Here is a 24,852-nt window from a genome sequence, read left to right as displayed (position 1 = left end):
TCACTTAGGAAAAGTCACAGCTGCGTTTTAGAGGATTATTTCTTTCTGAAACTTGGAATTGCTTCTGTTTTTCCTTAAGATGCTGCTAAGCAATGTCTAGGAGTACCTGGCAGCTTCAGTGCTATCATTACACACTAGATGTGTTTAATTTATCTAGCTATGGAGTTCACTCAGTTGATCATTACACAGTTAGTGAGAAGAATGAATGCTTTCTGGACTACAACGTTTAAACCCTAATCATGTGACCAGTTTGTAAAATTTAATCCTGTGTTTTGAAAATTTATTTAGATGAAGACAAAGTAGTCCTATGCTATTTGTCATAAGGCCTTTAAAGTAAGTCCCCCAACAGATACTATTCTTTCTCCACTCACTGCAAAAATTCATTTTGGTGGGTGAAGCATTGTGGATTGCTGCTTTGACGCAGTATCCACAGCATGAAAAGATTTAAAATAAATGTTAATGGAACATCCCTGTAGTCCAGAGTCATCGATCTTTTTTAGTGAACTTTGAAAACAAACAAAACCTTCACCTTTTTTAGCAAATTGCAATGGTATACTCTGGTTTTTCTTGCCTCATTAGGAAACTGACCTTCTGTGAGTTGATATAACCATTTAGATGTCCATTTGCTATATTCACAAGTGTAATTTTTTTATAGTTCTTCCACCATGGCATGTTGAGGTTGATATAGAGGCACATTTTTTTGGTGAATGTTATGAGCATTCTCACTTCATAGACAAAAAGTTAGTTCAAATAATACCAATCGTACTTTTTACTCTTTTGAAATACAGACTGTCATCTTTCTGATGGTTATGCTAGAAATTAAAAATCTTTTCACAAAGCAAAAGCCCAGCCATTATTAAAATACAGAATTAAAAGTTCATTGCTGAAAGGTTTACAGCAGAAGCATATTTTTGTGGCAGAATTTAGAGTTTTAATTGGATGGGGAGACTCCAATTCCCAGTGGCTTTCAAAAAAAACCCCCATAAACTCCCAAAATCAACTAGATCCAGGTAATACTTCCCCTTCCTGCAAGATAAGGTCAGTTAGTTAACTGAGAATATAAGACAAGTTAGAGCATAAAATAATATATGGGCAGACTGAGTCAAAAGGTACTTAACCCTGGAGTGTGGTAAAATGATAAATTATGCAGGATAACTGTAACGGCAGTGAATCCTTGTTAGATACTTGAGTCTAATGCTATTGCTAAGAAGTAAAGTAGGAAGAGACTGCAATGTTATTTGAATGAGATTTTAATCCACAGATACTGAGTTAGTGCTGTAGAATTTAAGACACTCTGTCAATTATTTATGATAAACTCTATAATTAAATATGTTTTTCATGCTCTTTCCACTGTTTGGATTGAGTACTTGTCTAAAAACTGCTAAATTAATCAGCTTCTCATTGATCAGTTTTAGTATCTCGAGAGATGGGCATCCTTTTCCGAGTAGTAAATGTATAAATAAGTCCTTCTTGTAGAAAATTCTTTTAAAGATGTGTATTATGCATGGATTTAATGAGGCTTTTATTGGACTAAGCTGTCAGAGAGCTAGAAAACTGTTTTCATTACAGTCAAGAAAAGTTCAGGGAAAACATTTTCATGTCAGAATGAAATATTGACAGTCCCATCTTTTAACTTGGGAAACTAGATGTTTACTTTGGGTGGGGTTAATGCAGCCCTTGGAATCTTGGATGTGCTGCTTTGGCAGTCTGTCATGTTATATCACCACTAGACTGTCTCTTTTCAGTTTCACTCTTTTTAATAAAAATGTTAATAAGTACATCTAAGGTAACTTACTTGTTTCATTTCTGTGCAAAGAGAGCGGAGTAAAAAAATGCTATTAAAGACAGACCAAGAGGTGCCTGGAGGCTTTCTAATTTCCAGTGTGATTATTGAAAGTAAGCACCAATATCTTATACCTGTAGAGGGAAAGCCAGTAGGAAAGACAGCTAACAGTCTTAGAAGGAAGCTTCCCCAGTGAACTCTGTTGATCAATAGGAACATTTTTATTTAGTCACCAGTAATAACTAGAAAATAACACCTCACGATGAAATTCCTGCCTGGCATAAAAAACAGCTTTAATCTGTACTCCTTGCTGCCTCCCTCATTCTGTCAATTAGTCAGGATTAAAACCCTCAAGTTCTGGAATTTAATTGGTTTCTCATTCAGTAAATTTCTTAATGGTCCTATGCATGAAATGGATGCCACGATAGTACTTTCCTGCATACCTTCCTTTGACATCTAATCTCTTTCAGGTATACTCCTAGTATGAGATAATTCTGCTTTTTGTGCTCTGAGTATGTTTGAAATGTTCAGCTTTTAGGGCTGGGTTCTTCTGGGCAGTTCAAAGAACACAGCAGATTATATTCAGGTCTAAACCATGATAAAATCATGGTTGATTCATAAAGCTGAAAGCTATGTGTTGTCCAAACAAAAATAAGAAAGGGAGAACCACCACCAGACAACCCAGTCCTCTACTAGTGTTTCATGGCAGTGCAGCATTGCCTGCCATCAAAACTACATTATCTCATCTGGAATTCTGACCAGTCTTATTCTTGAATTTTAAAGTCTTGTCTCATTCATTTGAGGAAGGCCACAGGCTGTCTGTGCTTGCCTAATGCAGAACTCTGTCATTGAATATGACAGATATTGCACAGGGAGGACCACTGAATGTGTCTGGTTGATCCTTGTTGAAAACACCTTTTCAAGGCAAACCAATACCCTTTAGTCTTACAGAAAGAAATGAAGAAAAAGTCAAACCACTGCAGTGCCTTCTTTCTAGGAACTCTTATTTCTAGGAATTCTGCAAACCCTTTCATGTAATTCAGAATCTTCATTGCAATCACCACTGTAATAGATACTTAATTAGTAATTTTGGCTATCATATTTATGTTACTTTAGTATTATCCTGCTGCTTGTTGCTCTTTGTTGTAAGAACTTGATTTGTCCATTTGTCCTGGTCCTTGGGGTACTATGTTGCTTGACTGATTTGACTTCTGGCAGAGTTTATCAGTGAGCCCCTGCTCAGTTGAAACCTTGGTATTGGGTTCAATTGATAATGAGCCTCAGCACAGAACTGACCTTGCTGGAGCTGTGTGTTAACTCTGGAAATGCTGACCTGCTGTGGAAGGGACAGGGGCAGCTCTTTCTCCCAGTCTGATCAAATTGACAACAGATATTTTGTGAGGCAGGTGAAAATACCACAACGCTTTTGAACTGCTGGATTTTTTGAGTTCCTGCCTGAAGCTGCATGTCTTGAGTGAAAACAGGATGTATTGATTTGCTGTAACCACCTATTGACCTCTGTGCCCTTTACATCTGAGTCACACAAGGGAATGTGATTCTTTTTATCTTTTTTTGTCGTTGTTACTTGTTGTTGTGAGTCATATAAGATATATGTATGCTTTGTGCATGAGCTGCTGGATTTTTTGAGTTCCTGCCTGAAGCTGCATGTCTTGAGTGAAAACAGGATGTATTGATTTGCTGTAACCACCTATTGACCTCTGTGCCCTTTACATCTGAGTCACACAAGGGAATGTGATTCTTTTTATCTTTTTTTGTCGTTGTTACTTGTTGTTGTGAGTCATATAAGATATATGTATGCTTTGTGCATGAGCAACTTTCTTAAGGTTCTTTTTGCTGTTTATTTTCTCCTTTCTTCAGTTTGTATCCCTAAGTCAAATTGTCTTTAGTGTAACAGTTTACTTGCATTTTTGCATATCATCTCAAGTGTGAAGCAAGTTCTTTACAGAATACATACTTAATGTAGTTTTGCACATTTAGGTCTGAAAGACTTTTGTCTTTTCTGAAATTGGACTTTAGAGGTGTAAGACACCAAGCTGATCAGGTATTTTTTCTTCCAGCAGCAACAGTATAACTTTTTTTTCCCTTCCCTAGTTTTGGTTTCATTGATTCTCCTGGTTCATTTGTTTGCAGTAACCTAATATTCAGTTACTTCTGGATTTATGCTTGATAAAAGTAGAGGAGTTTAATTAATTCTTTACAGCACTAGGCTTTTAGATGTACAATTCTGCTATTAGTTTTATAACCTCTACATTAAGTGTCTTGCTAAATGGTCACGCTCTTAAGCCTGGATTTGCAGGGCATGCAGTACAGAACTCATGTCTAAAAACAGCTGACAGAAAACGTGATCGTAGTTGCGTGTCACAGGCTGCTGTGCTGACCTTCTTTTTCTCCCATTGATAGAAGTGCATTTCTTATGATGGTCCTTGCATTTGCAGGCTGCCATTAGTAACATTGCTGATGACTATAAAATGCTGTTAACTGGTTGTTTTATATTTATCTAGTTTTATGTTCTTATATAAGATACATGAGAAAATGCATCAAACTGCTCTAATACCAAAAGTAACAAGAAGCTCCACTGCACATAATCTTCTGCAGTAGTGCCTTGAGTGCATCAGCAGTACATTGCTCTCCAGTGTCTTAAATTTCCAGTTCTGAATCTTGGAATCTACCAGAGCACCCTGGAAAGATGCTTTGTAACAGCTGATGTTCTGCTTGTTTTCAGCTATAGATTGTGTATTTGCATGAGGTCTTGTGCTCTCAGAATGTGAATATCGTTGGACTCGAACATTCAAATATTTCATCCATGTGATAGCTGTATTTTTAAATAGAGAATTTCATTTTCATTGCCAACAGTGGATGTAGAGTTATTTTTATGAAAATTATGACAAAGCTGCTCAGGAAAACTTTAGTAGTAGTAAGTAATGTAAATCTGTTTTAAAATGTATGATGTGTTTCTGGAGTTTATGATCCAACATTGTCATGTCTACAGAACTACTGCTTTGTAGAAGCTATATTAAATATATGTCAATGTAGAGCTTATTGCAGTTGCTTTATTTTTCTTCTACAAATTCAGAATTTCTCAAGTACTGCAGTGTGCTTCATGTGAGAGTGCCACTGAAATAGTTGTTATTCGGTACAATTTTCAAAGCTGTTTTACTGAAGCATTGGTCCAGCATTGTGTATATACATATATGTTTGATAACCTTCTATAGAATTATGTAAAATGGTACCTGTCTGCCTCAGAGAGTGTTTACATTTGCATCTAGTGGTACTGAAAGATCTAGAATGTATGAAAATTTTTTATGACAACAGAAAATTGAAAAACAAGCTATCTAAGTATGAAGTCTGTGACTAAGCATAAAATTAATGTTGTGTATTTAGGTCCTGGAGTTATGAAGCCTCATTATAATCCAGCCTGACACCCATTTCATTTTATATGCACTAGCATCTCTGAAGTGGATTTAAAGGCTGTTTCTTCCTGTTTTGCAAGGGTTTTTTTCTCCAGGAGCAGCAGAAAGAAGCCTTAGTGTGCACAGGAATATGATCCAACCTTTTTCTGTCTTGCAGGAGAAGAAAAGAGATTTTTCAATGATTGCAGTTAAATTTCTTTCAGAGATTTACTTTTTCACTCTAATGTGTTGTTTTTCCTTCTCTAAGTGGTTGATTTGGAAAAGAATAGTATGTGAACATAATTTTAGATACTGTTGCATAATAAATGAGCTTTTTTGCTTCCAGAAACAGTGGAATAAATTCAGACAGTTTGTGCTGACCTGTCATATGGGCTGTAAAGCTGGTCTAGTTCTGTCACCTTTGGAAAACTTTCCTCAGTTTATTTTGCAAGCACTTCTGCAGTTTGTGTAATATGCCCACATAAAACATACAGACAGGAGGCAAAGTACAAATAAAACAAGGAAAAATCCTACTAATGCCAAGATTTTTTTTTTGTATCCCTCCAGAGTTTATTTCTAAAAACCTAACCCATACTTGCTATATAACCCACTAGCTCAGAATAATTTTAAAGACAGGTTTGCTACTGGAGAATTCATTGGGGCTTCATATGACTTTCGGGTGAAATAAAAAGAAAGTAAAAGCAACATGTGATACCCGATGTGTTCATCGGAGAAACAGTTGTAACGGAGTTTGCAAGTGATGGGTTGTTGGTTTGGTTTTAATTATACATTTGCTGGCTTGCTGGCAGCTATTACTGAATCTGGTTTTGGCGGTTGAGTAATGTGTGGTTGTACGGAAGGCATTAATAGTGGCTTAAATAGGCCTTCACATGCACATGGGGTTTCCAGTGGGAATGGTTTGAAATGGAGCGATTTCCTCACAGCCACCCATGGGGTGTCAGGTTTCCCGCGGGCGAGCAAAGGCTCATATGAAAACAATCTGCCTGTGCCGAGCCTGCCCTCCTGAGCAGCCACGACCTGTGTTGGCTCTGTGCAGCACTGGCTGCTTTTACAGCTCCAAAACCTGTTCAGTGACTAAACAGCCACCTTTCCGTTCGAGGGGAAGGAAGAGGGGCGAGCGAGAGGTTTTGCTCTGGGGTTTGTGCAGCCTCACGGGTGGTGGTGGTGGTTTTCCAGTGGGGAGGCCTCCAGGAAGGGGGAGTGTGCTTGGCTTCGGAGCAGCACCAGGGCTGCTGGAAGGGAGGATGCTGATTACAATAATAAACAAATGCTGGGGATAGATTACCCGCACGGCTGTCAGAGCAGACGGGACCAAAGGAGGAGATCCCCAGCAAAGGCTTTGGACGTTGCAGCAGGATTGTTTGCCGGATTCTTTTTTGGTTTTTTTTTTCCCTAACCAAAGGAAGTTACTTTTTAGACAATTTTTAATAGGTCTTGGCTCTTCTGTGGTGCAGCATCTGGGCATGTGAAGTGGGCTGGAGGTGCCTGATTACTGCCATAGGAGCACCAGCCCACGGGTGGCTGGCTGTGAAGAAGGCAGGCAGAGGAGACATGGCCTCTTCTCTGGTCACACTGACACGTTTCCTAGGATGAAGTGTGCCTTGTCCCATTTTAACTTCTCTGAGAAGCTGGCTTTTGGTGCTTTCTATAAACAGAAATTTCTCTGGGGTTTTTTCTTCTTTTTTTCCTTTGTATTTTTTTTCCCCTTGAATGGAGCAACATGGAAGGGCTCGTTCCTCCTCTCCATCCATCGTATACCAGCAGATTATAACTTCTCTTGCTTGCAGTCACTGAGACTAAACATTGAGGTTGAGGCCTGCAAGAAGCACTTGGATCCTGCAGGCCATTGCTGAGGTGAGCTGGAGGCAGTCCTGGGAAGGTCTGGAGCCAAGGAGATCCCCACAGTGCTATGGGGTCAGGTTAAACCTGCAAGGAGCATCACCCAGCATCAGCAGCTCACTCCCAGGTGCCCAACCCATGGGAAGGAGCAGGGACAGGGAGGCTGTGACAATGGCACTGTGCGAACCATCCCCAGGGGAACACAGCCCAGGAGAGGGGCACGTACTGGAGAGCTCGGAGAGTTTTGAGACTTTATAGTTGGAAAAAGAGCAAAACCTTTTGAAGGCTATAGACCTGGCTTGGAGGACGTACCAGGAAAATGTAGGCATCGGGGGACACTTAAGGATGATTGGCCTGAACTTCAGCTTACGTGAGTTGCTGACAAAATTTGAAAAGGTATGATAGGCAGTTGCACACATTTATGCCTTTGAAAAAGGCTATGTAATCCTTTGAAAACTACACAATAAATAAAAAGGGCAGGTTGATGTTTAACTTAGGTTTCCTGTGTTGCTGTTAATGTCCTCATGTGCTCCCTGTTCATGGAAGTCAAATTGAAAGATCTCATGATGGCTTTTATAAATGTAATTTCTTCCAATGAATATGCAACTTTTTCCATTGTTTCATCTGTTCTTCTTTTATTCAAGCTAGTTACTCTATCTCTTACCAGATCATTTGGTAACAGTAACACTGAGAGGCAGGAGGCTTGGCTTTACAGTGAGTGCACTGATGAGTGAGAGACATGAGGCTGTTAAAAACCAGATTGTTTCAATCTAATTGTCAGCACTTCCAGTGAAACCTCAATTGTACGTTTGTAACTATTGTTAGATTGGCTTCAAATGCTATATTTTGTTGTCTTTTTTTTGTTTAATAACATTTCTCCATACACACTTCTTGTGTCCTGCAGGACTGGTCTGTAACAAAATCTATAGTAGTTTATTTACAAATTCTGATAAACCTTAAAATTGTGGATATACTGCAGGAGTGCAAATTAAGCCTGATCCTGTATGTTCTTTTTTTAAAAAAAATGTAAATCAGCCTTCTCCATAGTTACCAGTTTGGCAGCCTTGTTTACTGGGAAGGGGTACTCTTGGGACAGATACAATTCATTATCCCACCAGCATGGGTCTTCCAGAAGTAGCTAAGAGTAACAGTGAAGGCATTTTGTGGTATGATTTCTTCACTGTCTTCACTTGCATCCTCTCTTGCTCCCAGTCTGTCATCTGGGCTTCACTCTTCTCTTGTAAGTATGGCTATTAGCCTGTAAAGATTAGGACACATGCTGGACTCTTTGAGATACTTCATGACATCTTAAGATAGAAGTTTTGAAGCCAATGTTTTCTAATGTTTCATAGACCATACAAGCCTGGGCATTTGCAAACTCCAGGATCTCCCATGTGACTTTGATTATTCCCGTGTATTTCATCTCAAAGAAATTGATCATAGCAATTCTCAACAATACCAAAATTTACAGGTCTCACAGCTCTGCTGTGTAATTACAGTGTACTTTGTTGTCTACTGCGCTGAAATTTGTAATGGGACATAGAAGGATGCTTTGGTGCTGGAGAAGAAAGTTAGCATTTTATTTGGTGAACTTTGACCACAAATCGTATAATTTTAATCTGTCCTTATTTAGCAAGTTTTTCTTTTTCTTTTTTTTTTTTTTTTAAACAAGCTCCCTTCCTCCTTCCCTGCTTCATCTCTCCCTCTTATGATTCCCCACACACCCATCCTGTTCTTCTGAACTGTGGAGTTTGCTGCCAGGAGAAACAACATTATGACAGCAATCCTGGCTTGTAAGCCACTTTCAGCTTTCTGGATTCATTAATATATGTTCTACAGAGAGAATTATGAGTGCTGTTGCTGTGGTTGTAATGTAAAAGCCAGATGGCATTTGCAGAAGCTTGCACGGCACTCCCTTCCTATGCAAAAGCAGAGTCATATTACGCTGGAGTAGGCAGGGCTGCTTTGGCTTTGTTCAGTCACAATTAGGTGCTTGCTGGAATTAGTATTAATGCATTTATGGTGCCCCTCAGATGTTGAGTCAGTGCCATGCAATGGAGCCACAGAGGTTGTCGAAGGCAGGCTGGTGTTCTCAGCCTTCCTGTAAGTGATGAAATCAATCATCTCCCACACCATATGTCACCTGTTACCGTGCTATACATGAGGCTTAAGTGCAAGTCAAGACAGCTTCTTTAGAAACTTGAAGTGTTGGTACAAGGCTTTTGATTATACAAGCCTTTGAAAATTAGATGTGAAAAATGTCCCAAAATGGGTTTTCCCTCAAAAATTTCTGGTTTTACTTAATGAATTATCTGAGAGCTTAAGTAGTAATTAAATTTGTCATATCTAAAGTCAATTGCTTTGTAAATTGCTTTGATCTTATACTATAGTTGCAGTGGCTGTAGTGACACTCTGTGGTCTGTGTATGACACTTGAGAGAGGTTTAATGACTCTCTTTAGACACACTTCTGCCACTAGTTGATTTATGATGATGGCAGTTCTTTTCCCTGCCCACTCCTAGCATCTGTAAGGAAGAAGCCAATAAAAATCCAGTTTCCGTTTCACAATGTCCACTTTCATACTCCTCTATCATGCCCTAATTCTTACTCCCTCCTTAACAGTCATCAGAAATTCAAAAGCTCCAAGTGAAGCAGAGGCTAAAGGGAACGTCTGACACAGCAGTGTTCCCAGAGGCAGCTGGCAGCAGCAGGTAGAATGCATCTGGTTCAAGATAGACTAAACAATCTGCTGCTTTAAAAAAAAAAAAAGTCCATTCCCTTGCCTACCTGCTGTGAGGTCTCAAAGAACAGTATTCTGGCTGTTGTCTGTGGCATACAGTTATGTCCATTGGTTGGCACTGATGTTTCTGTTCCAGCTGGAAGAGTTTTCTGCAGGTACTTTGATGAGCAGTCCTCACCTTTATTCCTGACCTTTGAAAGAGGCAAGTGCAGCATTTCTGTAACTATGTCTCTGCTGACTTGATTGTTGTCAGTGAAGGCAGTGGGCAGGCATTTTTGTGGGTCTTGCAATTCTGTGTACGTGCACCAAGTCTGCTGTGCTGTTCCAGTCACAGGCATGATTTGTATTGGGTAGAAGTAGTAACAATCTGTTCTGGCAAAATAGCCCAGGAGTAACCCTCACCAGGGAAAATGCAGTTTTTCAAGCTTTGTTCATTCATGAATAGTCAACTTCAACCCTGCTATCTCTTTTTAAGATGTTCATGTGGTTTGAAAGCTACAACAGCTTGCCTCTCTCTGGCTTGTACGTGAGGTTTAAAATGATGTAGCAGTCTGTGCTAACATGAAATGCTGCCAGTCTTGTTGCACAGCATTAGCATTGTGTCTGTATGCCCATTTCCTGCAAGCCATATGTGGTTTGTGTGGCATAACTTGCCATCTCTGCTATGTGGTCAGATGTTTATGAAAATTCTCTAGAATTCTGTTTCCTAATAAACATAAACATAATTAAAAATTTGAGTGTAATGCAGAATTTTGCTGTGTATGGCAGCAGGTTTAAGAAACATTGGAGTAAAATATTTATAAGTCCTATATGTAACTGTCTTAAAAACTCCTGTGGAGTTATGATTTGGTATAGAATGCTGTTGACCTTCTTCTTAAGTGACTAAGTTGAGTTTTGTGCCTTATATGTAGTAAAAACTTGATTAAGGGTTCTTGATAATAGTATCTGTAATGTTATAGGAACATCTGTTTATTTTCAAGAAGAAATTAAGTTCTCTGTTTCAGATCTTTGTATCATTACTCCAGCGCATTATTAATGGTGAGATTGCTATAGAGTAACATGCTGCATATTTTAAAATGCAGTTTCTTCCACTTCTGTTTTGCCATGGAGTTTTCTTCCAGTACTCATACTGTTATCTTCAACAGAAGTGTTTGGGCCTTTTAAAGAGGAAAATATTTTGCCTATGTTAATAGCAATATACCAATGAAGACAGTCTAGACATATCTGAAAAAAAAGGTGAGTAGAAGTGAATATTCTAATAGTTTAGAGTTGCAGAGTGTATTTGAGGCCCTCTGGACTCATCATTTAGAAAAAAAGATACTAGAATGCCCATTGCCATGGGAATGCTACTGGTTCATTTGGGTTTTTTTTTTCCTTTATAAACTGTTAATAGTTCCGGAGGACAATTATGCCTAATGTTGTAACTTTTTTTTTGACATATCCTTGCAGTCTGTAAGGGGGGAAAAAATTTTAACAGCTTAATAGCTTGGAGTTGGACTCTCAAAGTTTGGTTCTTTTCCAGTCTTTGTCATATATCTTCTTTTACTGTGGGCATGTCACTCCAGTCTGCCTTTAGGCTGTTCTAGAAGCACCTTCAAATGGAGCCAGCTATGTCTTTGGGTCCTTTTCAGAATTGCTATCTATAGCATTACTGAGTGGCACATACCATATTTAGACAGTCTTTAAAGACATGCTCTTAAGCTGTTGTCATGTGACAACGTAGTATTTCATTTGATAGAAATTAAAGCAAGTAAGATCCTTATTATGGAGATATGGTTGAAATTCAGATCCAAACATAAAATGAATGAATCCCGCAGGAAGTGGAGGGAGAGAAGCAAAGAAGCCAAAGAAGATTCGGAATGGAAATAAGGAAGATTTTGAAATCACCAGACCAAAGTGGAAAAGAAGGGCAGCAGTTTGATCTTAATACTTAAGAGGAATTTAAGGAGAGTGGCAATCTTCTAATAGTTTGGCTAGGGGGAAATACATATCTAAATGTCAATCTAGTTATTTTTCTCCTGTCTTTCAAAACTTTGGAGCTTTTACCTTGATTTATATATAGGATGAATTCCTTCCTCAAAGAGCTTTCTTGTAACTTAAGACCTTCATTCTGCAAGCAGTTGGGCATGTAAACAAATCTCTTGACCTCATACCAATAAATTATCAATCCGTATTAACAGATATGTGCACATAAATATTTGCAAAATCAGCAAAATATGGTATCTCTATTGTAATATCTCAAAAAATTAAGTTGATAAGGCAAGAACTCCTCTTCTGTTTACAGTGTATTTCTTTAGGTTTCCTTCTTTCCTTTTTATTTTCTTTTTTCCCTCTGTTGTTTTTGTTTAGTTGGTTTTTTTCCTCTCCCTTTGCTTTGTTTTGCATGCACTGAGAGAGCACTCTGGCATGGATCCCCTTTCCACTGGGCTAAGGAGAATGATGGTGTTTCACAGTTGTATCCCTCTCTTTATGCGGTGAAAGCAACAGAATTTTTTCCCCTCTTCTGCATCCTCCAGTGTGTTGTCCCTGTGACTCTGAAAATGGGAACTCCCATGTGATAATAGGGAAATGTTTATAATTTCTTTTAAAGTATCGCAAAATTGAAATTGGATTGACTCTTACTATAATTAATCCTCACTGGGGCCTGAGCAGGGATAATCAACTTCTTTCATCCCTTTTTTTGCCACACGGAGGACAATAGAGGATCAAAGACCAAGAAAAAGGAGGGAAAAGAAAAATAGTAGATCAGGATGAACATGAATTGGGTTGTTTACAGTATGGGTAGAGTTCTTCCCTCTTTTAAGAAAGAAATTCTAAATTCATGTTTACAAATCTCATAAGAATTCGAAGATTCAAAAAACACAGTGAATAAAGGAGATTACAGCAGTCTTAGGACAAGGTAGGAGCCAATCATCCTTGTTAGTCTTCCAACAGAGGACAGTACTTGAATAGAAATCCAGATCTTTTATCTCATTATTGGAGTGTAAGTAATTTATTATGTCCATCTCTGGCCATTAGTCATTTTTCACTTTCTGTCTTCCTGCTGCACTTGTTCCATGTGCACACTGATGTGGGATATATTATTTGACTTTCCCTCCCTGTTGCTTTTTGAGGACTGTGATGAACTCACATTCATTACCTTATGCCGTCCTGTTGGTTTATCTATCATATGGCAGTACCTTTTTCCCCTGCTAAATGGAAATCAGAAAAGAGAAAGTGAAGTTAATTAGCAAACTTGATTCTTTGAACTGAGTTGTCTCCACATGGCCATCACAGATGGGACTCAAGAATGTGAACAGCAGATTTACTGTGCCTCCATCAATGTAACATGATGACTGGCAAATGCAAGAATCAAATCCAGTTTGAATGAAACATTTTTGAGCATGCATGTTGAAGTGTCCTCTCAAGTGTAATCAGAGAATGATTTATGGAGGCTCTACAATGACTGGTTTTAGAATTAATATTGTGTTTGTAGAACAGAAGATTGGAGATCAGTTTGTTTTCAATTAAGTTTTCTTCTGTGACTTTAAAGAGGCATAGAAATGTATTTGACATGGCCAGGCTTTTGTAGCACAGATTAACGCAGAATTAGAATTGTAACTGCGGTATGTGGTTTTATCTGCTGCTGTGTGAACTTTAGCTGGTTTTCACTGCACCTACATGCATGTTGGAGATGTGAGGACAGAGCTGCACATGTTTGCAGATAAGCATCTATTCAGCTGATGACTATGCTGTCTTACTGTGGTTGATTGATCATCAGACGCTTCCGTTTCGTTTTTTTTTTAATTTCAAGTGGTGTTGTTTTTATCTATGTTCAGATTGGTGATTTTTATCAGAATGTTTTAAAGACAGCAAAAGTGTCTTTTAACCCATTTTACAGTGGTGAATCTCAGGGCAAAGAATAGGTAGTTGTCCAAAGTCACGTAGTAGCTTAACTGGAGAGCCAGAGCTTCACTGATGCCTCCTTCCCTCTCTGTTTCTCACCTTCTTCCCCACTGCTCTATCTCTCCTCCCCCCACTTCTGCATCCTGACTTCTTTTTGCTTTCTTCCCTAACTCCAGAAAGATTTCATGCCGTCTGCAATTCTAACTCCAGAAAGATTTCATGCTGTCTGAAATTCATAGCACATTTGTCGATGTGCAAGCAGCCTTTCTAAGATTCAGGACTGCATCTTTAGGCTGGGGTGGTATAAGAGTGTTTCTGCTTCTGGGAACAGATGGTGATTACTGAGAAGTTGTCTGGAAGAATAAAAACCTTTAAGGGATTTCAGTTCTTTTAAATTCTTCCTTTGCAAAAGAAGTTTATTTACATCAGCGTCAAGTTCCTGTCATAATCTTAGTTGATTAATCCTATTGAGACAGCCAGTACACCTCCTGGCTTTCCACACATTTACATTGCTCTATTGAGTATACATACATGCATGGATGCTAGAAAGCATTGATGGTGGTGCAGGAAGTTTTGTTTGCTCTTATAATGGGTTTTAAATATAATACTGTGTTCAATTAGATGAAGACAACATCTGTAATGTGTTTCATGAGGCATATGGTAGATGAGAGAATAAAATGTGTTTAATTTCTAAGGGGAGGAGAAATGAGTTAGCTGAATGGAAATCACAAGTACTTCTTTTTCTTCTCAGTGTCTACTATGAAATTAAGATTATAATACATCCTACTCTTTTATGTCTAATTCTCCATATATTTCAGGCTGTGGTGTACAGAAGTTTAATTGTAAAAACGGATTTGTGGTTGCTATAGTCATTTAGCTGCAGTTAGGGACATAGATTTTAGTTATAAGTTTTCATTACGTATCACCTAAAGTACTACATAGAGTCTGAATTTCACTGGACCATGTAAGGCTTCTGGAATGTTTTGTTTCAAACAAGAAAGAGGCAACATAGCTAAGGCTGAATCTGTGTAATTTCTGAAAAGGAATTGACTTCTAGTGCATTTTCAAATGCCACACTGTGTGAAATGCGTGGGTGAAGAGTAGACAATTAGTTAGCTTCAGCGCTACAAAACATAGCATCACAGAACTTGGTGTTTATAGTACTGTTTCCTGTTTGATGGTATTAGATGACTTTCAGACTCCTTTTCTCACACTTAACAAAGCTAGACCTTTTGTAGTGACGTTAATAAGGTTGCAGGTTTTCTCCTCTGCATCTTTTATTAGAGTCACCCAAGAAAGTCAGAATATAAACTCTGTCCTAGTGCTTAGGAGTACTAATGAGAATAAGCTCTCCTCTCCTTTACTTAGAGAACCAAGATGCTTGAACTTTTCTTGCTGTTATTTCAGGACATCCAAGCTGAGATTGATGCCCACAATGACATCTTTAAAAGCATTGATGGAAACAGACAGAAGATGGTGAAAGCCTTGGGAAATTCTGAGGAAGCTGCCCTGCTCCAGCACCGGCTTGATGACATGAACCAGCGCTGGAATGACCTGAAGGCGAAGTCAGCTAACATCAGGTGAGTAATAAAAACATCAAGGTGTGAATAGGGCACAGTTGCTGTCTTCTAAGAGACTGGAGAAATATGAACACAGCGTTGATGTGAAATACCTATTTTCTTTCATAAAACAAATATAAAAACTCAGGGAACTTGTTCACCATGGAGGCTTAGCTACTTGTTCTTCTCTCTCCAGAGCTGTGGAGATGTAACTTGTCAATCTTGTGCTAAAATTTCCAGAAAATACTTCGATTCTTTCCTTATTGTAAATCAATAGCAATGTCAGTGAAATAATTCTGTGAATCTACAATTACTTTGAGGAGAAACCAGGAGTTTGTTCTTGTTTTTGTTTTTACCACTGAAGTTAGTAATTTGATAGGACATGTATCTTAAGGGTTTTGATCTATTTAATTGGTATTCATCTTTTTAATTGGTGCTATTCAATTAAGAAATGTTTTGAAATACTTTTTAATCAAGGTATGCATTTCACATTCCATGTGAAAATGAATTACATAGAAAAGAATTTCTAGAACTTTTAATTGCTACTGCTTGCGTGTTTGTTTAAGAAAACTGTTCTTTTAATAGAACGAGACAATGTTAAGCATTCATATGAATTTTCTAAAGGCCAGAAAAATGAGCTGAGCTTGAAAATCAGGCACAAGAGTTTGAAGGAGTGAAATAGAGGTGGAAATGCAGCATTTGCTTTTCATTTCCACTTGTCCCATCACTGGCTTGGTAAAGAGTTAAGTGAAACAGTTAAACCAGCCCTGTGAAAACCCACAGGCATAACATGAACCCAAGGAACCAAGCTGTTCAGTGTGGGGACTTCCAGAGACTGGCTGCACCACATAAGTACTTTAATGCAAGAACTACTAAAGTTGAGTTGTTATGAGCTCTACTCACAAATAAATCAATGTGAGAGAGAGATAAAAACATGCTGCTAAGATAATTTATCAACTGTGGAGTCCCAGCAAGAGCCATTCAGTTGCTTGGCCATTTCCTGGATTTGGTTGTAATTTGTGAGAAACTGGTGGCCACAAAAAAAGGGCCCTCAAGACATTTACCCTGAATGGCTATGAATTCCAAGGCTGTAAGGCAGAAGCAGCGATTGTGCAGTCAATGCTTAGAAAAGTTGGAATACTTGCTCTTTTGAATACAGATCTATCTTTTCACTTCTGCGTAGATATGGCATCTATGTCCCACTGGGCAGCATTAATGTTTTTGTTGCTCTGCTGGCACCTGCAGTGCTGCAAAGCCACATGTCTCTGAGCTCAAAGTGAAAGGTAGACAAGTAAGGATGTACTGGTGAAAAAACAAGACAGGTAAATTAACCTTGCAAATCTCAGTGACTATTGAAAATAGTATAGCATTTCTGTGTTCCTACACTTTGCTCTGTTCTTTGATTGTGCTTCACTTTTCCAGCTTGTGGCAGAGTCCAGAAAGCCTTCATTGGGAAATAAGAAAGCACAGAACTGATAAGAAGTCTTTTCGTAATTTTTCTTTCTTTGTGTACCTTTTTACAAGGATGAATTTGAAAGCAAAACTGTATTCATGAGTCTAGTGAGAACAGCGTATAACTGTGTTAGATGCTAGGGCTGATGATTGAAAAAGCTGAATGTTTTGTTATGTGTTTTAGCTTGGGATAAATGCTTCTAAATTTTTTAGAATATTTTCTGGTATGTGTGCATTCTGATTATGCTGATTTCTAATTGCTGAAAGTATGTTTTGCTCATATAGAGATAGTATGAGTCTTTCTTTGTTACTTCAGTCCTCAGAGCTGGTGGTGCTAGTCACTGTGTTGACTTTCTTCCTTGCTATTGTAACTAAAAGGAGTTCCAAACTGGAAAATCAACACTCTTGTGACATATTTTTAAATGCATGGAAACTGTTTAAACCTGATCTTGTAGTGATTATGACACCACCTGAGAGGATTATTTGTATCTTTGAAATTACTTGTAGACTTTTTCAAGTTTCTTTTTCTCTCTTTATTATCTCATTCCCAGGAAGAAAACAAAGCTGCATATTTGTGGGGGTCTTCCTTTTAAAACCAAATGTTTAGGAGAGATTCTTTTCTCCTGGGATAGGAGTTGTGAGGGTGTTTGTGTCTGGGGAAGGGCAGTGGTAAAAGTATGGGAGAAACAGAGAAGGAGTCTCTATATTTAGACCACACACCAATCTTTTTTTTATTCCATGTGTTCCCTTGTCACTTGGCAGGAAAAGTGCTACCTCCAAAGCAGAATCAAAATGTGAGGAGGTCTCTGGCTGTGAGGAGAGCCTCTCAGGGTCAGCAGAAGGGGAATTGTGTCAGGGTTGCTGTTCTGAATCGTTTTATTTAGCCTGGGAGAAAGCAGGGGTTCTCTCAGTCTGGTCAGCTGGATATGATTTTCAGACTCATTCAGGATTCCCTTAGGAGTGCTTCTGAATACCAGGTGGTTGATGCTGGTGAATATTTGTGCTTCAACCAGTGCTCAAAACCAATCATCTACAACTGACCTCTATTTTGATTAGAGCATATTCTTAAACCTTTGCTTGACCTGGTAAATCTCTGAGATTGCCAATTCATTTATCATGTGAGCACAGACACCTGAAACTTTGTTTGTGGGTTGTTTATCAGTAGAAGTACCAATTCCAAAGCAAAAGCCAGAAATCCTGACTCTGAGAACAAAGAAGCTCAAGAAACATTTCCGAACTTAAGCATAATTTATCTTCTGTCTTTGATAATGTCTGTATGACAAATGTAAATGTGATACTAAAACTTTACACTGAAATGCAAATTGGAGCGTATCTTGGTTCCCTTGCTCCTGTGCAGCATTTGCTTTGAATGGGGTTTACTGGATGAATGTGTCTTTGCTCCCCAGGAGAATTGAATGCTTGTGTCTACTCTTCAGCTGCTGCATCTCACTTTTATTTTCAGTATTGCTTTTGATAAGATTAAAAGGGTAACATTCAGGAAAAATCCATGTGATGTGATGCATTTTTCCCTGTGTACTTTTCCCCCTTAATGTCTTTCTGACCTATCAAGGGAGAGGTTAGCTCACTGTATGTTCAGTGAAAAAATTTCAAGTCCCTATTAGTGTGGTCCATTTCCTCCCCACCTGTTACTGCTCTACCCCTGCAAGTTTAACTTGCATTGGACTTTGAAACCATGTGCTAGTGACATTTTGCTACTATTATTAATCTGTCATGCACACAGGTACTCAGTGGTAAATTACAATGCATTTAGTCTACTAACATATGCCACATCATTTACATTAATATAAAATTAGTTTTTTCCCTATTAATATTATTGCATTCTATCTTCAATTAGCAGTGATGAGTCACCCTTAAATTGTCCTTTAACTAGTTACAGGAGTTTTCACCCTTACAAAACTCCAATTTATTTTGTATACAAGAATACCACTAGATAATTAGAGCAGAATATTGAAGCCTCAACATTTAGAGGTGAGAGCTGCTTATATGTGCTAGAGACAGTAGTAAGTCATGATGAGTAGAGATTTCACTCTCAAATGTACAGAAAGACATAGATCTCAATATTGTAATTGTAGTTGCTTCTAGAAATTCATAAAGATTTTTTTTTTTTTTTTTTGACAATCAGAGTCTAAAGGCAAAACTATAAATTCAAATGTGGGCTGCCTTGGCTTAGATGAGAGGGCAGTGTCTCTCCTCTGCCTGATTAATAGAGAGTATAACTTTTTCACTTTCAGAAAGAAGGGCCAGTTCTGAGTACCTAGCACCTAAGGGGGTAGCATATAAGCAACACTTTGCAGTTTGGTGTTTCTGTGGGCATTTTTGATGGATGTCAAGCTAGTTGTGAAAAGGAGAAGGCAAGCACTGTACATGGACTACTACCCCATGCTGTTGGGAATGTGTCCCTGTGCATGTCTAGGGCCCAACTATAGTGAACGCTAATTGCTGTGAAACAGGTACCTTGTGCACTAACTTGCTGTACAGTTCATACTGTCTGAATGGAAAGTTGGTTGCCTTGAAAGTGGTTCTGTTCAGTGAGTACTAAAGAAATGAAAAAAGACCAGGAGAGTGGAAACAGTGCATTTCATCCAGGAGCTGCTGTCCTGCAAACTAAGGCCTACAACAATAGCTTGCTTGTCATTCACTGCAGGGTGGGATGCCAAATAACCTGTTTAGGCCTGGACTTACAAGCAGCTGACTTGAATTCAGTATTGAGACAAAGGAATCAGTGAGAGCAATAAGGGGCAATCGAAACCATAATGCCCAAAACTGTAGGCTGTAAAATGTCACTTCTAGCAAGCACTTCAATTTTATATGTTTTCCCAAGTAGTCACTCAAGCACTCTCCTTCACTGGCGTGAAGGACAACAGATTCCTCTTCCTAAAAGTAGTTAGTTTATCCTTTTCAGAAATACTCGACTGCTTTATTGGTTCATCTTTCTTAGTATCACAGGAACATCCCAGCGTGACCAAACCTAAGCTTGTGTTGCAATTAACCTTGCAGCACATCATCCCTTCAATCCAGCTGTTGTCATATCAGTCCCAAACATTCACTCAAATGCCATTCGAGACAATAGTATCAGAGAAGCCAGGTGAAAGTTTCGAAGTGTGGTTACAGTAAATCAGGGCAAAAGAAAGATAACCAACAATGTGCAAAATAGAAAAGGGAGTAGTTTTGTTCACTCAGAAGCAGGGCAGGAATGTACAGAGCTGGTGTCAGACTACACTAAAAAGCATTTAGCTCTATTCCATCACCTCTGTAGAGAAAGAAACTGTTGTTTACTTGTATAAACTTAAGTACATGCTGGTCTCAAATGATTCCATAATATAGAATTACTTCAGTAAAAGAGGGATAGCTAGTCCCTGTTGAAGATTTCTATGCATCTTTTGGGCACTGCAGGGAAAAGACATCAAGTCAAGATAGTTTTTAAAATGATAGAAAAAGTTATTGTGCAATTTGACTTTTTGCCAGTTAAACCAAGGGACAGATTCAGTGTGTTGATTCTCTAGTAACTCACCATCAACTAAAGATGATGTGTTAAATAACCTGTGTCACTGATTGGCAATTTGCTCTTACTTGATCACTGCTGGGAGAACTATCTGCTTTTTGCTTCTGGAGAGTTAAGGTCCTGGCATGAAAGAGTTCAGTTTTGTGGTGCTTTAGCTCACAAAATGACTCTTGTGCTATGTGCACTGCAGTGCTGGAGTCACAACAAAACTGCATGTCGAAGCGACACAAAGAAATGCTATGTTCAAGCTTTTAGATGAGTTAAAGCATCAGGTACATATCTGTCTATGTTCCCCTCTTTCTCCTCTGCTTTTTTTGATTTGCTGTGCAATGTGTTTGAAGTAGAGGGTTTTATAACACAAAATTGGTTTGCAGTTAAGCACTTGAAACATTCTTACCTTACTGATAGAGTAATTTTTTTAATTGCATTCCCATGCTGATCTTGCCATACAGGGCTTTAAAGATGCTTTTGTGTTGTTTCACAGGGCTCACTTGGAGGCCAGTGCAGAGAAATGGAACAGATTGCTGACATCCCTGGAAGAGTTAATCAAATGGTTGAATGCAAAAGATGAAGAGTTAAAAAAGCAAATGCCCATTGGAGGGGATGTTCCAACCTTGCAACAGCAGTATGACCACTGCAAAGTAAGTTGCTTAAGTTTTGTAGATAATTATGCTGCCATGAACAATAGAATGAAGCAAATTTATGTACAGGATAAATGATGAATACTTCCTAGTGACTAATTTATCGAAAAAAGCTCTATGTCTCCACTGCTTTTGCTTCCCCAGCTTGCCCAGTAAAGGACAACTGAGATACTCTCTATAAAATTTCATCTAAAGGATTTCTGAGACACATGCTCAGTCCAAACACTTTTTTTTACTGTTTCCTGATATTTTTGGAAGACTGCCAGGTAGAACTGCTGTTTTACTCTAAGTAAAGTTAAGGAAGGCATACAAAAATAAGAACTGAGCAAGAACTGTGAGAGCAGTGTTTGAATGTAAATTTAGAAAGATTACTTAAAGTGGCTTTCTACATGTTAGTTAATTGACCAGTGATAGCAGCCCCCACCCATGCATATTTGTACTGTGAAGATACCTCAAAACTGGTTTTGAGAACTAAAACTTACCTGTGTCTTGTACTGTTGTAACTATAACATGGTGTTCTAGTTCTCTGCTATTCTGGTTTTGTACATAATGCGTGGAGATGTCATAGCAACTTTTCAATATCTGAAGGGCCTGCAGAGGAGCCGGAGAGGGACTCTTTGTTAGGGACTGCAATGATAGGACAAGGGGTAATGGATTCAAACTGAAGGAGGGAAAGTCTAGGTTGGATGTGAGAAAAAGGTTTTTAGCTATAAGAGAGGTGAGACACTGGCACAGGTTGCCCAGGGATGTTGTGGATGGCCCAACCCTGGCAGTGTTCAAAGCCAGGCTGGATGAGGCCTTGAGCAGCCTGATCCAGTTGAGGAGGTGTCCCTGCCCATGGCAGGGGGGGTTGTGACTAGATGATCTGTATGGGCCATTCCAACCCTTAAGTTCTGTGTTTCTATGATAGGCGGAATGAGGCCTGGAGCAGCCTGATCCAGTTGAGGAGGTGTCCCTGCCCATGGCAGGGGGGGTTGTGACTAGATGATCTGTATGGGCCATTCCAACCCTTAAGTTCTGTGTTTCTATGATTCTATTGTAATAGGATATTAAATTTTTGACAGTAAAAAACTCTGTTGCCTCTACAATGTAACTTCATTCACGTAGAATGTAGAGTCTGTCTCACCAGCTCTGATCAGCAATCAAGTTAGGATGTTTTTCCCATTGGATAAATTCCTTCTGCTAAAACTGATTGCATCTTATCATCATAGTGGTTCCTCTGTATGGTGTGAAAAAGAGAACAAATGCAGCTTTATACAGCTAATTGCATAACAACTATGTTGCCCTCTGCCAACACTACACTGATGTCTTTTCTGCTGTGGTGTTTAGTGAGGGCAGAAATTAAAAAAAAAAATGTGGAAAAAATTAGTAATACAAAAGTACTTGGAATACTGTGGAGTACTACAGAAAACAGTCCGACATGAGCGGCACTTTTGTGGTTTAGCTGTCAAGTGGAAGATCTTGTGGAAGTCTGCGTATGTTTCTCCTTAATTTAGCCTTTTAAAGTAAATTTATTAGCATAGACTGAGGAAACTTTGTTTCTTGAGAGTTCATCTCTTCCTGTTCTTACCCACTTAAAGCATCATGCTCTGTTTCTAGGCACATTTCTGTGAATGTTTTATATTGATCAAATGGTGGATTAGTAGTGCCAAAGAGGAATAAAAGGCTGGAACAGATTCAAATGTATTTTGAAGGAGATCAGTGGAAGGCGATGGATCTCTCCAGGTCATTTTCTAAAGGCTAGTTTGTGTCTCATGCTGGATTACACTATGTGCATGATAATAGCAAATATTACTAGTAGGGCCTGCCTCTCATCTGAAGATTTCAAATTGATTTATAAACCTGGGGTTTTATACATCATTCTAAAGTAGAAAAATTTAGTAGTAATGATGCTGGATGGCTCATTTGGATCACTGGTGAACTGCAACAGTATGAAGGAAAGAGCACCTCTGGTTATTTAATCCCTGCCCTCACGTTTAAAGAATAACTGATATTTTGTTACATGTCGAGGTAAGACTCTAGTGAGTGCATTTGGGAGCTTTTGGAGGTTATTCTTTCATTTTTCAAAAAGGCAATATGCTTGCAATGTCACTGTGAGTACTGGATATAGTTGTCTGAGTCAAGTATTTAATATGACCTGTATTAATGGTCTGTGACAGCACGAAGTTAAAGCAACCCTGCATATCACTTTATTTTCTTATACATCTATGCAAGCAAGAGCACAGTATGCAACTGCATATAATTCTTAGACAATGACTGGATCATTATTTCCTAACAGTTATTTTGGTAGGAGGCACCAAGAGATTCCCATGTATTGTGTAATGATGCTGTGCCATACCAAACACAATGCACGTGGCATTTCACATCCTGTTGAAGTGTTTTTTATTAGTTATTGCCAGAGGAGGGGAGCTGAACCACAGCTGTCTATTGGTTTGATTCTTCAGTCTGATTCTTCTTGGCAATGCTTCATTGCTGTTTGTTAGCTGGATCTGTTCATTCCTTGCTGAAGCTGCAGTTTACTAATAAACTGCATCAAGCTGAAAGGTGTTTTTTTAAGGTAGAAAGTGAAAACTGGAGGGGCAAAAAAAACAAAACACAAAACCCCCCAACAAAACAAACCCCAAAATACATTAAAATAGTTGCGTTTGGTTGATGTTGTTGGGATGTTGAATAAAGATGTCCTTGGTTGTGGAACCCGTAAGTTTTATTCCTGTGAATTTTATTTTCCTTTTCAAACTTTTATGCCAAAATTGCCTTTTCAGAGGATTGTTTACAAAATAACTTTGTGATTCCATGCTGTCAGTTACTTTGTGCCTTGTGGTGGGTGTCACTTGCTTTGCTTCTAGGTTGCTCTTTTTAGAATATGTATCCTGTGTTAAGCTGGGATTTTTCAGTGGAGTGTTGAGGATGAATATTGCAGAGATATGACTTGATTTCTCCCACTCCACAGGATACTCCCTTTATTCCAGCTCTTGTTACTGGCTGTCCTGGTACTTTTTAAAACGTTTCTTTGTCCATACTGTTTCAAGCACTAAACGTCCTAAAAATTTCATTTTGTTTGTAAAATTAACTTTTAATCAAATGGTTTTCCTGATCTCATATTGAGTGTCTGCAGCACCACATCAGCTGGCCGTGAAAAGATTCACCCAGGCCTGTCTAAGCAAGCTTTGAGTGCCTCTGCTCCCCTCTCTCCTTTAGTTTCACATCTGAGTATTGCTTTGAAGTTGTCCTCATACAAATTGACCAGTTCAGTACCTCACTTTATCTCTACTACTCCAGAACCCTTTTTTCCCATTTCCAGCTGGCTCACCTGATCTTGTCTTTCCTGGTACTTCAAAATATAAGGGGTGAAATAGTGGCTTAGCTCTGTAAGATGTGTGGTCTCATCTCCTTCCATTTATTTTCTGGGTTCTCAATCCTTCTTCCATCAGCATTGCCTTTTACCTTTAGTTATTCAGTAGTCATTGCTCTTATTTAAGCTACTATTTCTCCCCTCAGGTATACGAGATGATTTATTTGTTTCAGCTTAATGGCACTAATTCTATTGGTCTTTCCTGTGTTAGTATCTCCCCCATTCAGTGCTTGGCTTCAGCAGTGCTAAGTCTGTGCAGAACAGTGCTAAATCAGTACAGTATTGTGTGACAGTTTGGGTTAGCTCACATTGTTTGTGTGCTAGTGAGGTCTGTTTAGAAAGGAGGAAATAAGCGGTTTGCTGATGGCTTTTTACACTTGGTTTTGTTATAAATATTACCCATTGTCCCATGCTTTAAAAGCAAACATTACCCACAGCGATGTTAATGAGTTCAATCAAGGCTACAGATTTAGCCTATATTTCCCAGACCAACAGAAATCTTTCAGGATGTAGCAGATACTTAGAAATTTTGGACTGGTTTTTGTTTTCAGCCAAACTTCCATCATCTGTATTAGTTCATAGTCTTATTGCATACTAAATGCTGAGTGCAGTAGAAACAGGCACATCCAGTCTGGGTGTTGAGTGTTG

At 38.7% G+C, this 24,852-nt stretch overlaps 1 protein-coding gene across 1 annotated transcript in view; it reads left to right on the top strand.

The window, feature by feature from the left end:
* The window catches only part of LOC103806550 (utrophin-like), a gene marked incomplete at its 5' end in the record, with an annotated part of 205,357 nt that overhangs the window by 66,198 nt on the left and 114,307 nt on the right, over nucleotides 1–24,852 (top strand). The window contains 2 exons of the mRNA XM_009079256.1: nucleotides 15,085–15,257; nucleotides 20,696–20,852. Of these exons, the coding sequence (XP_009077504.1) occupies nucleotides 15,085–15,257; nucleotides 20,696–20,852 (330 nt within the window). The remainder of the gene's footprint in view (nucleotides 1–15,084; nucleotides 15,258–20,695; nucleotides 20,853–24,852) is intronic.

The sequence above is a fragment of the Acanthisitta chloris genome, unplaced genomic scaffold (assembly GCF_000695815.1).
Source record: "Acanthisitta chloris isolate BGI_N310 unplaced genomic scaffold, ASM69581v1 scaffold6777, whole genome shotgun sequence".
Taxonomy (NCBI): Eukaryota; Metazoa; Chordata; class Aves; order Passeriformes; family Acanthisittidae; genus Acanthisitta; species Acanthisitta chloris.
The sequence above is the reverse complement of the archived record's forward strand: the minus strand, read 5'-3'. Positions and strand labels throughout refer to the sequence as shown.